Genomic DNA, 13524 nt, shown 5'->3' with positions numbered 1-13524 from the left:
CAGTGCCGTGAGTGTTTCATTTACCTGTGTATTTAATTATTTGTTTCCTGCATGAGAGAAGGGGCTGCAATTGTGCCCGACCCCAGGTCTGCCCTCCTACCAAGTCCCCCACGTGAATCATCTCTCTGCCTGGCGTCCCTGTCACAGGTGCCTGCATGCAAGGGTGACACCGGCCCCTTCCAGGTCACTCTCAGGGCTACAAGTGAGGCATCGCTATCCTGGGCTGAGATCTGCTGCCTTGTAACTTCCACCGGGACCTGGTCTCTCCTCTCGGGCCACAAGAATGAACCAGCCCGGATCGTATCCAACAGCCCTCTGGCATTAGCCAGTAGGTACACTCGTCACCCCTCCTCCAGGGTAAATGCTCCACCTCCTTTCCTGGGTCCTCCTGTGACACCTCCAGACCTTCCTGAACTCAGGCTGGTCCTCTTGGAGCCCACAGGTCAGGAGCACCGGCTGGAGTTAAGGGTGAAGGGGAACGGGGTGGCGGGGGAAGCACTACCCACCTGGCATTGGCCACACACTCCATGGTCACCTCCGAGGTCCCGGCCACCACGCTGGTGTTCTTGGGAGGAATGATGATGGTTGGGGCGATGGGGTCGGCAGGCCCCCCGACATCTGGGGAGAGGTCAGGGGTTAGCTGGAGACAGAGGTTGGGAATCCTGTCCCAATCCTCTGCCCGGCCCCTATTAGAGGCTGATGCCACAGGAGACTTTTGCCCTCATGGAGTGGGGCAGGTGACCTTGGGGCAGCCACCCAAGCAGTGCTAGAGCCGAACCTGCAGGTGTGACCCTCGGGTCCCTCTCACCTCTCCTCCTCTGTTCATGCATATCCCTGGTGTCCAGGAAGTGCCCACTGGAGACCTCCAGAGCCCTCCCCGCTTCCTGTCATACAACATCCCCTCCCCCTCAGCCCCTTGTCCTGTCTTTGCCTTCAAAATCCTTCCCTCCTTGCCACCTCTTCCACCTGAATGCAGACTCCCTGTACTGGGTCAAATAGTAATCCCCCCAATTCACATCCATGGTAGATGTGGATGTGACCTTATTTGGAAATAGAGTCTCTGCAGGTGTGATCAAGTTAAAATGAAGTCCTTCTGTATCCGGGGGCGGGGGCGACATCCCATACAATGTGTCCTTACAAGAGTGAAATACGACACAGACACAGACACATGAACTTATGGGGGGGAGGCCAGCTGAGCATGGAGGCAGAGACTGGAGTCCTCTATCTCCAAGGCAAGGAATGCAAAGGATTGCCGGCCACCACCAGAAGCTGAGAGGCAAGAAGGATCCTCCCCCAGACCTTTCCAAGCGTGCACAAGCCTGCCGACACCTTGATTTCAGATATCTGGCCTGTAAAACTGTCAGAGTACATTTCCATTGTCACGAGCCCCCCAAGGTGTAGACCTTTGTGACAGCAGCCCAAGGAAGCTAATACATTCCCCGGGTCAGGAACCTCACAGATCCTTCCTTTGGGCTGCATTATGTTCCCTCCAAATCCGTCTGTTGAAGCCCTAACCCCCATGTGGCTGTATTTGGAGATGGGGGTCTTTCGTCGGCCATCAGCTTAAATGAGGTCATAAGGGTGGGGCCTTAACCCAACAGGGCTAGTGCCCTGATCAGAAGAGAAAGAGACACCAGAGCTCTGTCTCTGTCACTCGAGGACGCAGCGAGGAGGCGGCCGTGTGCAAGTCAGGAGGAGAGGCCTCAGCACAACTCAGTGGTGCTGATCCCTTGACCTTGGACTTCCCCAGCTGAGAGGTCGCTGCCTGTGCTCAAGCCCCGGGGGGGGGGGGGGGACCTGTTACCGCAGCCCGAGCTAAGACAGCCTGGCTCAGGCCTCCTCTCCAGCACAGGACAGGTGTGGGGCACACAGTAGGGGCTCACGTAGGTTTGCGAGGTGAACGGACCCAGAGCTTTCCGCAGCACAGCTTCAGGATTGGCGATCCTGAGAGAACGTTATCACGAACGAGCTTTATAAATACAACACAGGACCCCGAACTCTTCTTAGAGAGGCAGTAGCTTTGCCTCTTGTATTTTTTGAGTTTCCTTAAGAAGTGGCCAGACTCTCATCTTTGTGGGTCGGCGCAGGCCCAATATTGGCAGAAACTCCAATATTCTCTGTGCACCTGCCCCATGGCTCCTGAAAGTACAACCACAGAGGGCTTTTTCTCTTGCAAAAAATCCATCCAGTTGGCTCCTTCCCAGGAGGCTCTGGAGGTGGCAGATATAATGACCTGCACAGCCCTGGTTGGGGTGGGGTGGGGGGTGGTGGACAGGGGCAGGACATCCTTAATGGGGACAGCATGTCACGGTCCTGCTGCTGCTCTGGGCCACGCTGGTCAGCCCTGGGCAGGTTTTCCCGCCCGGACTCCAGGCTTTGCTAGAAAAGGGAATAAAATGTAAAAAATAAAGTAAAATGAAGGGGGAAGAAAGGAAGCATATAAAGTAAAATAATTGCAACAATATAAAAGCCTCATGTAGGTGCCATAAAGAGCGATCGGATTGAAAGCTGCTGATATAGCTGAATCCATAAAAGTGTGCTCTAAGTTGTTTATTACACGCCCGGGCGTGCAGGTACCACGGCCCAGATTAATGGGGCAAGAGGAGGAGAAGAGACAGTTAGAGCCCGAGCGGCGCCCCCCACTGAGGAGCCAGGTAAACGGAGCCCTTGGAGTTTAAAGATAGGAGGGCCGCCCCAGGGTCTCAGGGCAACCTGTGGACAAACAGGGCTGAGGAGGGACTGACACCCCCCGGGGACCCTAGAGGTCCTGGCAGCGGCCCTGGGGCCTGAGGGGAGGGACCAGCTGCGGCTGGGGATCCCTGTCCCAGTGAAGGAAGGCCTGGGGTGGGGGGACCTGCTTCTACCCCTTGCTCTATGCCAGCCATCCTGGGGGTTTAGCGCTGATGCGGGGGATGCTGGGAAGAAGGGTCTCAGCAGACGTGGCTGGTCTCGGGGCACACAGTAGGTCCTAATTAAATGATAGTCTGTCCCCTTGGGGTTTACCTGCCTGTGCTTGGGGACGACTTCCTGGTCTTCCACCCTCAACCCGCCCAAACCACGTGATGGACCCGGACACAACCAGGAGGGGAAGGTCACAATGGGCCACCAGGGGCAGGTCGATGTTGTCATCCCCAATTTACACATGAGAAAGCTGAGAAAGCCAGAGACGTGAAGTAGTTTAGTTTCCAGTGACAGTCGCTAATGAGGGACCAAACCAGGAATGGGACCAGGTCTCCGGGGCTGCAAGCCCATGCCATTAACCACACCCCAAATCATCTCCCTGGCTCAGCCTTTGCTCGGGCACAGAAGGAAACAGATCTCCCTTCTGGCTGCCACCCGCACCCCCGCTCCCCTCCCTGCAGTCCCCATGCACCCATTCTCCTCCCCGTCACCCGTGACCTCGTGGGTGCACATCCCCTATCTCCACTCTGGTTCTCTGACTGCTCAGCATATTTAGCTCTGTGGATCCCCTTCTCTGGCCTCCAGGACCTCCGACCCACACTGTGCCTCACCCAGTCCTCCCCTAAAGGGAACCAGACAGTGTCCCTTCTCCCTCCCTCCTACCCCCACCCCCAGTTCCCTGGTCTCCCCTTGACCTCACCAGTCTCCTATTCTGGAAATGAAAGCTCTTGGTGTGATGTGAAGGCAGAGGACGACAGCTCAAGGTGGACTGGGAAGGTCGAGATGGCCCCGGGTGCTGCGGACTTGGCCCCAAGCAGGACACACCTTACTGATAGGTGCTCTACACTGGAGCGGGGGACGGGACGGACCCTGTGCTATCAGCTCCTTGCTCACCAGGCCTTCAGGTGACCAGCTGGGGTGAGGAGGACCGCTGGCCATGCTCAGGGATGCATTGCAGGACTTCTGCCTCATTGGACTTATGCTCTGGACCGTGGGGGTGAATGGGGCCCAAAAGTCAAGCCAGGAAAATCACACGCGAATCAGGGCAAGGAGAGGAGGCGTGTCTTCCACGTGAGTTCCTGCCTCCGAGGACCGAGGACTGGACCAGGGCTTAGGAGGCACAGGGGCTCTCCAGCAGGGGCAAGGTTGGGTCCTGCTGCCCCAGGATGATTCTGAGAACAGGCACCAGGACGGGCACCGCTGCGATGCATTCTCCCCGGGTCACCTCTTCCAATCCTCCCAACTACACTTGGCCGGAGGCACCAGGAAACAGAGGTTTAAGGACATGTGACTTGCAACTGGCCAGGACCACAGGTCAAGGGTGTGTGTATGTGTGTGTGTGTGGGGGGGGCAGGAGGTAGCTGCTCCCCTCTCCTGGGCAGGCAGGCATCCAACACGGGGTGGGGGGGGGGGTGCGAGCCACAGGTGGCTCCGAGCTCTTGAAATGTGACTGGCGCCCCTTTGATTTAATGGGATTTAATTTTATCTAATTTACATTTAATTAAAAACGGATCCCCAAATCAGTTATTAGAACAATTTTAAGTATGTGTAGAACAACGTGGGTATCCAACATCACCTTTCCAGCTGTAAATTTGATGAGGTCTAAATGCAGATCACGTATTTCAGATGAAAATTGAGCAACGGGAAGATGTGCTCCAAGTACAAAACACACAGAGATTTCAAAGACTCGGTACGAAAAAGAAGCCCAGCGTAACATACCTTATTAGTATTTTCTGTCGATTGTGATGTTAAAATGGTAATGTTTGGGGTATGTTGGGGCAAATAAAATATATTAATAAAATTAATTTCCCGTTGCTTTTTCCCTTTTTAAAAAAATGAAGCCATTGGCAAGTTCTAAATTCCTCCCTCGTCTCCCATTACATTTCTACGGGACAGTGCGGCTCTGATGCCTGAGTGGGGGGCCACGGTCGGTCCCGGTTTGACAATCTGTGTGGGGTCACCAGGGTCACCCCTGGGTAAGGGTCAGTGCCCAACTCGATGTGGGCACTGGTTTTGCTCGTGATGTCTCCATTTCTGAAGAGCACCCGCATCTCCTCCAAGAAGCAGAAATGCCCTGGGGCAGAGGAGGGATGAGGGAGTGAGGAGAGGGGAACAGAGGGAGGGGGGCGGGGGGATGGAGCTGGGGGTGGGTGAAGTGGCAATTGCTCCTAGGAAATTGGCTGGCAGGCAGGCAGGCTGGGGGATTTGTGTCAGTGACATGAACAGGGTTTTGAAGTGCAATCACTCGTGGGAGGAGAAATTAGCTGAAAATCAGCAGATTCTGCTCTTAATCCAGTACAAATCGCCTCGTGAGAGCAGAAGGTGAGGGGCGATGGGGTGGGAGAAGCAGACAGCTGGGGGAGGCTTGGGTGGCCACGGGGGTCTGGAAGGGACCTACCCTCCTCTCTCAGGCCAGATGGAGGGTTGGTGTGGGGAGCTGAGACGGAGCAGACAGGAATGACACCCACAGTCAGCCAGAGCCACAGAGTCGCTGGCTTAAGTCCCACGAGGAGGAGTTTGGGTGCTGGCGAGGAGCGCAGAGTGGGAGGCTCTAATCTCTGGTCTCAGGGTAAACTGAGTCACCCAGGAAGATGCCTGGCCTTGACTCAGTCCCTGAACATTGCCTCTTCCCCAGTGACTAAATTCTATCAGGCCCCGGGTATTCTGATCACTGGAGAACATATGGGGGAGAAACGTCTCTCTCTGATGATTACGCTCCTTTCGCTACAGAAACAGCAGCCCCACGTCATGGCTGGGCCCCAGGCTACAGGGACCAGACCGAGACCCTGGCCCAGGTCAATGTCAGAGGTTATACGTGTGACCCTGATAGGTCAGGATCCTTCTCTGTGCGCTCAGGTTTCCTTCTAGGCCGCCTGGAAGCTGGGGCCTGGGAGCACAGAGTTCCAGGGACGTGGGAAGGGGTTCTGCTGGTGCTCAGAAAACCCAGGAATGGACACGGTAAGGCTGAGGAACGTTCTGGGCTCTCCAGACGCTGGCAGTCAGAGGCGGGGATCTAGGGAAGGACACGGGAAGGCCCCGTGCAGACCTGCACCCTTTGTCTTGCGGCTGGCAGCTGTGTCCCCATGCGACCACGGATGATAAATGAGACTTGCTTTTGGAGCAGGAGCCGTACAGATGTGAAGGGACGTAAACATCTGGCTCCCCCAGCTTGCAGGGTTGTTTGGCGGCTGCCGCAAGCTCTGGTCCCACGTACTCTGTGCTTCGGGGCCCGGGCCAGCTGCAGGAGCCACCACCTCACCTGCCTTCTCTCTCCCCGGGATGGAGTGCAGAGGGACGGGGGTGGGGGGGTGGGGGGGTGGCGAGGTGGGGGGCTGCAGGCCGGCTGGTGAGGATCATCCCAGGGAGGGCGTCCCAGCATCCCCAAAGGGGATCCAACACCTGCCTCCAGTCCCGGCCGAACAAATCTCTCCTCTTTGCCAAAGGAGACCCGAAGAGCTAACCCTTTTCATTTGCTACCATCTGGTCTCTGCCACTGGGGAGAGCTTTGCCCATCTCTTCCTGGGCGCCGGGTGGTTTCTGGGAGGGGCAGAGGGGCATCTTCAGGCAGGAACCTGGGTTCCCACGAGTGGAGACGGCCTGGCTCTGAGGAGCAGCAGAGCTTTGGACGTACCAGCTAGTGGAGACTGTTCTCCAGAGTGTAGGGTCCTCTAGAGACGAGCCCCCAGCCCCTGCACGCTCTCCCTGTGGGCACCTGAGCCCCAGAGGTGGCTGTAACCCCAACACACACACACACACACACACACACACACACACTGTCCCCTGCCTCCCACGGCCTCCCTGGGCCTCGGGCAGCCTTGCTGATGGCCAGCTGCGGGTCCCCTCCCCCGATGCAGGGTCTCAGATCTGTCTTGGGAACGGGGTCCAGCCCCCGGCTCCCTCCTTGCTTCCACCCTCGCCCTCCCACAGCTGGGTCTCCCCATCCGATTCCTTGGAGCCCCCTCGGCTGCCCTACCGTAGCCTCCCCCCGCCTTCCACCACCATTCCATCTTCCCAACGACCCCCCGGAGCCCCGTTCCCGAGATTTAATGACGCGCTTCTCCATCCGTCCCAGGCCCGGCCGCTTACTTACTCTCCACGGCAAGAGTGATGGGCTGGCTGGTCTTGTTATCACCGTTCTTGTCATTAACGGCCTGCACGTAGTAGCGGCCTGCGTCGGGAGCCACCGTTGACAGGATGACGAGGGTGTTCTCCAGGGTGATGGCTCTGCGAAGGGGAGAAGGATTTGTCTGACAGGGGGCCCAGGGGCCCCGAGCATCGGACGATGGGCATGGGGACAAGAAGCCGGTGGCCCCCGGAGCCCCTCCTCCAGTCCATCTCCTGGAACCACTTCCTGCCTCAACTTCAGCATGTCTCGTCTGCAGAGAACCCCAACATGCTGCCAGTGCCGGGGTCCGACCCATGTCCAGCACATGCACGGAGGTCTGAGACCGTCCACACGAAGAGTCCAGGCCCCCACCCCACGCCTGACCCTGGGTGCCCCAGCCCCCACGGCCATCTGTCCTCTCCCAAGTGACAGCTTCGATGCTGTGTGTGACCATCCCTGCACCAGGAGGGTCTGACACCAACGAAATCCATTCACTGGAATGAATGAATGAGGAATGAATGATGAGCGATGATCGAGAATTTAGAAACAAGCAGGATGCTTCCAGAATCAATGCCTTAACCTAATCTTACATTTACTCAGGTTGATTCCAAAGCCACAGGTGGCCCAGAACCCCGATGAAGGGGGTTCATCGCTCCCCCCAACCCCCTCCCAGGGTGTCAGTTTCTACCTTCCCTGAAGCTGATCAACAAGGATGAGACTGGCTGGCTGCGGGCTGAGAGGAACGAGGCAGGCCCTGGGCAGTGGGGTGCAGGTTCCCTCTGCTGGGGTCCCACCCTGCAGCCCCGCAGCCCCTGGTCTTCGTGGTGCAGGGGGAAGCTGGGGACCCCATCTGATGCTGGGGACACAGTGTCAGGAGCACAGCCCACGTCCGCTCTGCCCGGCTCCCCCCTCACCCATTCTCTCGATGACAAACAAAACCATTAGTTTGTCAAGTCTATCTCGGATTTTAATGTGATGTGCCCGAGACAGCTGTTAAACATCCTTAATGTTAGTTTAACAAGGACAGACCCAGTTGAATTCTTTTCAAATTTTCCCATTAGGTGAATGTTACAGAGTTTTAAACAGGCTCTCAAATAAACATCCTTGCTAATGCCTCTCTAGCCGGGCTGCGCTGGTGTCCCCTCTCTCCTGGTTTTGGGGAGGTTTGTGTGCTGAGTCTCCCAATGTCAGTGGGGCTCTGGGAAGTAGGAAGGCAAAGCCCTCCTGCCCCAATTCTTGGGTACCCTAACTATATTCATTTTTTTTTTTTCCTGGAGGAAACCCCCCCACCTACAGCTAATGAGCTGATGGGAAGTAGGATGAAGTTGGGCTAAAATGGGACAAGAACAGGTATGGTTTCCCCACAGGGAAGTCTCCTAGAGGGGTCTTTTGTCCTTTAGTGTGGCTTGTGGGGTGGGCCAGGGTCAGGGAGGAAGGCTGAGCTGTGTCAAGCGCCGGGGGCAGTTCTGGAATGAGCTCTGGCCCCAGCCTCGAAGGAGCACAGCCTCTTCCATGCTGAGCCTCGGTTTCCACTTGACGGCAGCTCCCCATCCTCTCCAACACCACACTGAGGGAACACGCTGGATGAGGCCTCTGGGGGTGGGTGCACTGGGCACGGCCTGGTCCCGCTCCCCAGTGCATCTGCCTGCCCCGAACCCCCTCCTGCCTCCTGGTAGGGTTCCCATCTTCAATACTTTCTTCCTCTTCTTGACCAAGAAGACCCACCCCACCCCACTCCTGATCTCTTCTTTCTCTCTGTCTATATAACGATGGATCCTTCTAGATCAGTGGTTTTCAATCAGGGTGGCTTCACCCTCCAGGGGACATCTGACAATGTCTGGACAAGTTCTGGTATCACAGCATGGGGCTGTGATGGGAACGCGTGGGTAGAGCTCGGGGATGTTGCTAAGTGTCCTACAATGCACTGGACAGCCTGCGCAACAATGAGTTTTCGGGCCCCAAATGTGGACTGTGCCCTGGTGGAGATGCCCTGACCTAGGTGGGATGGCACAGCAGGTGGTGGTTCATCCACCTGTTTCAGGCTCCCCTTCTACTGGGACGTAAGTTGTTGGGAGACCAGGTGGGGCAGTGGGGCTGGGCTTCTGACCTATGGCAGAAGGTCCAGGCTCAGACCCTAAGGCCCCCCTGTATAGCTCCCAGGTTCTCCCCTCTGTCAGAGCAGGGCAACTCTGAAGCCTAGTGTTGAGGATGGCAGAGCTACCAGCCAGGGGCCCCGAATGACTGTGGAGGGGCGTCCCTCCCTTGCCTCGCCTCTGCTGGGACTTTATTTTTATTTTTTTAAAGATTTTATTTATTTATGAGAGAGAGAGAGAGAGAGAGAGAGAGAGAGGCAGAGACACAAGCAGAGGGAAAAGCAGGCTCCATGCAGGGAGCCTGACGTGGGACTTGATCCAGGGGCTCCAGGATCATGCCCTGGGCCGAAGGCGGGGGCTAAACTGCTGAGCCACCCAGGGATCCCCTCTGCTGGGACTATAAATGAGCAAGAAATACACTTCTCTGGTGCTAGGTCCCTGGGACTTGGGGCGTCTGTCTGTAACTGCAGCTGGCATTGCCTTCACTAGCACTATAAGGAGAGTGCTCTGGATTGGGGCCCTCACAGCCGGGGATGTCCCTCTGAATGTGCCAGAGGGACCGGGAAGCACTAATAGCCTTTGATCTGCCCTCCGTCTGCCCTCAGCAGATGAGGAAGGAAGGTTTCTGGACTTCCAGTCTTCTACAGGATGACCACCCCCTCGATAGAAGGTTCTGGAATGACCCCATACCTCACTTATAAAGTGCACGGAGCTGTTTCTGGCCTGCTGCACCCCAGATTCACCCACTCTGAAAGAAGCTGGTGGAATTCTTTCAGGGCATGGAGGTCAGGGTTCAACTCTCGGGTTGGGGCTGGGTTTCATTTTCCAGCCACACTCGAGGTTCCAACCTACTAGGTCTTTCCCACTTCTCTGACTGGCCCGGCTCCCACCCCCACCTTCCATCCACTACTCCTGTTAAGCCAGCCCCCTTTTATTCCTCGGGTCCACGGGGGCCCAATTGATAATTTAATTAAGAAGAAAAGAAATCATCCTAGAAGCTGCCCCAAGCCCCCAGCATGTGTCTTTGTTAGGAATCTTGTCTCCTTTTCAACAACAAGCGCCAGGGCACGGGCGAAGTGTGGCTAATCGCCGTCTGCCCCGGCAGCGAGAGCAGCCTTCTGGAGATAGCGCCCGCCGTCAGCACCCTGCACACCCCTCCGGCTGATAGCGCTCATCAGATACGTATCTCTGGCAAACAGACGCCGGAGAATTTGCTTCCAGGGACCTCTCCTCTCAGCCATGAATATTAATCTGCTGTAATTGCTGAGATAAAATCTCCACGGCGTCCTATCTCGTGTTTGGCTGGAGTGCCGGAGTGGGTGGGAAGGTGGCAGGCGTGACCACAAAGACGGGCATGTGTGTGCACGCCAAGATCATTCGGTCGTGGTGCCAGAGGCTGTTGGGAGTGGCAGGGGGGTGAGGACACAGGGCAGGAGCGAGAAAAGGGGGGCGGCAAGGTGTTAGGCAAGGGGTGGTGGGAGTGAGGATGGAGAGAGGCTTTCATCCGCCACAGAGAACGCAGGAGAGAAGCGCCCACCGGCCCTCCCGCAGGCACGGCGCCCACTGCTGAACTGTCGTGGTGCTGCTCTCGCCCCTGAGCCTGGATGGGGCCTCAGCATCCTTCTCAACACAGAGTGCCAGGCAGCCTCTGCCAACTGACTGGCCTGCAGGATGCCATCGCGGATTCACCTGGAGCTGGGAGATAACCTCAGAGGAGGGCGTTAGGGAGGGCTGAGGACTCACTTGTCTCAGCCCCTGTGGGGGTGGGGGTGGAGCACCTGTGTGCATGGTAACCCATGCTCTGCGGGCTTCACTGGCCCTTCATGAGGTGTGAGGGAGCCTGAGCCGACGCACACACCAAGAGTCCGTCTACCTGTTAACCCGGGAGGTGGCAGGGGCGGGGGGTGGGGAGCTCCAATTCTTCCCTTGCTCTGTAGCCTTTGCCATGTGACTTCGTGGGCCTTCCCGCTCAAGAGGCAGAGTTAAACCCCCTGCTCCCTGAGGCTGAGTTCTACTACGTGCCTCGCTTTGACCATCGGAATGTTAGCAGAGGCTTGGCAAACCCACGTTCTGCTCCTCTGCAATTGCCAGAAGCTGCCGGGGCTAACTGGCTGGGGATGGCACATGTGGAGCCGAATCCCCCAGTTGTTCTAATTCGTTAATAGCCAGCTGACCCCCCGGCAAACCAGAGAGCCCCCACCAAGGTCCCAATCTGAAGATTCATAGGACATAGAAATGCTTCCTGCTTCAGGGCTCTGGGCGCTTTTGTTACGCAGCATCGCTGTATCTGTAGGTAACAGATACATTCTAGGGCAGGGGTTCTCAATTGTGGCTGCAGGTTGGAATCACAGGGGAGCTTTAAAAAACTCCCAGTGCCAGGGTGCACCCCATTTCAACAAAACAGGACTGTGTCGGGGGGTAGGACCTAAAGAGAACACGTTTTAAATGGCCACAAACGATTTTAACGGGTAGCCAGGTTGAGAAGCAGTGCGCCAGGGCCAATCCTCTACAAGTGCAATCACTATTATCCTTCTTCTCTCCTGGTCTTTGTCCCTGTTGTCACATAATTTCCACCTAAGACAGAACGAAGGACCCTGACCCTGGGGTCGGCAAGCCTGGAATTGGCTGTGTGAGACGCGAAGAAGTAGTTAAACTTTGGGGGGCCGGGAGGGGGTGCTTTACTGTCTGTAAAGTGGAGGCCGAGCCAACCACCTCCTAGGATGGTGGTGAGGGTCCGTCATCCAGCGGATGTTATGTGAGTGCACACTCTGGGACGAGGAAGGGGAACGAGCCGGGGTGTCTCTCGCTTGGAGGTACACACCGATCCTGGTGGAGGGGACGGCGTTGCGTGCTCAGCTCAGGTCCGGGGACACGGCGGCCCCTCAATGAACGGCAGCCACTGTTGGTGCCAGGGTGTTAGCACGTTATTCTTGTGAGGCTTCTCTCACTTGACTTCATGTCCCCCAAAGGCAAGAACTGTCCACCTTGGCTCCCGCTTCCCACAGAGACCAGGATGGGCTCCACCCACCGTTGACCTGTGGCCTGAGGAGACGGGGACAGAGGGGGTCTTTCTTGTTTTCTGGGAGGAGGGGGGAGGCAGAGTCCAAAAGCAGAGAGCTTGGGCTGGCTCCAGACCCCGGGCCGGCCCGGCTCAGGAGGCCTGGGAGTGTCCCTGGAGGAAACGCTCTGCCCCTCGCCCTCTGCGGAGGTGTGGGCTCCACGGGTCCTGCCCACAGGCCCGGCTGCCACAACCCACGCCTTGGGCCACACAGAGGGGTCCTTGTTAATGCTGAAAGGGCCATGTGTTTCTCTTCCTGCCGGGCCTCCCATGGCCTCCCCGCCTCCCCGCAGCCAAAACACACACGGCCACTCCCGCACCCAACACGGGAAACACCCGGATGGCCACCCTGCCGGGGACATGCCAGCGCCCTCCCACGGGTGGGGATGGCTTCTGCTGGTGCCTGTCGGGGGTTTAAGTGCTTTGGGAGGCAGGAGGACTGTCCAGTTGAGAGTGGGGCCAACGCCCTAGGGTTCCCCAGAGAGGGGAACCGAGCTGTGGTGCTTCCAAGTCTTGCCATGAGCGTTCCCAGAACGCCCTTGCTTGCAAACCAGCCTTCTCTCGTCATCTGGGAGGTCCCCCATCCCCTCTCCCAGGGCGAGCCCCCTGCGTCCCCCTCCAGAGCAGGGCCTCACATGCGGCTGCTGGGCGGGATCTTGCGGCCGTCCCGGAACCAGGTCACCTGTGGCCGTGGGAAGCTGGCGATGCGTGGGGCGCTGATGACAGCTGCTTCTCCGTGGGAGACGCTCTGGCGCTTCTCGCCTTCCTCGAAGCTCCCCATGTCTGCGGGAGGGAAGAGCATACGTGTGGGTCAGATGGGCCGGCTCCTGAGCTGGGAGCGGCGGCGGCGGCAGGCTGACCGTGGGGAAGGAGGCCAGCACGCATCACCCACCCTCTGACCCTCTCATTACCACATGCCCTGCTTTGTGCTGCTTTTGGGGTTTATATCCATCTATCCATGAACTCAGTGGATTCATCCAGCAACCATGAAGAGGCTGGTCATTATTTCACAGATTTTACGAAGAAAAAGAGACTGCCCCAACAGGCTCAGAGAGGTTCCTCAACTCTTCCAAGGGCACATGGCCAGGAAGGGGCAGAGCCAGGATTGGAACTCAGATCTGAGCCTGGGGTCAGGCAGCTCTGGTCCTTCTTCCCTGCCCTACAGGGCAGTCGGGGTTTTGGTGTGACACGTGTCGGGGCTGGTTTCCTCTGTTCCTGGTGGAGGCCAGGCTGGGTACCCTGGGGAGGGTGGGGTCCTGGATGCTCCTTGGGCATGGAGACGATTTCCCTCCTCTGCCTTGGGTGGGAAGTGTATGAGGCTGCATGCATGTGTGAATGGAAACACCATATTGCTCTTTTAAAAACAT

General features: G+C 57.3%; 1 protein-coding gene across 2 annotated transcripts in view; it reads right to left on the bottom strand.

Annotated features, from left to right (window-relative positions):
* The window catches only part of SDK2 (sidekick cell adhesion molecule 2), a 256374-nt gene that overhangs the window by 83879 nt on the left and 158971 nt on the right, over window positions 1-13524 (bottom strand). For both annotated transcript variants that reach the window (XM_025467876.3, XM_025467877.3), the window contains exons 4-6: window positions 12793-12940; window positions 6992-7125; window positions 507-618 (exon numbers count right to left, since the gene is read on the bottom strand). In XM_025467876.3, coding sequence (XP_025323661.1) covers window positions 507-618; window positions 6992-7125; window positions 12793-12940 — 394 coding nt within the window. The remainder of the gene's footprint in view (window positions 1-506; window positions 619-6991; window positions 7126-12792; window positions 12941-13524) is intronic.

Source organism: Canis lupus, chromosome 9 (assembly GCF_003254725.2).
Source record: "Canis lupus dingo isolate Sandy chromosome 9, ASM325472v2, whole genome shotgun sequence".
NCBI lineage: Eukaryota > Metazoa > Chordata > Mammalia > Carnivora > Canidae > Canis > Canis lupus.
Note: the sequence above shows the minus strand (reverse complement) of the source record. Positions and strands in the feature narration are given on the sequence as shown.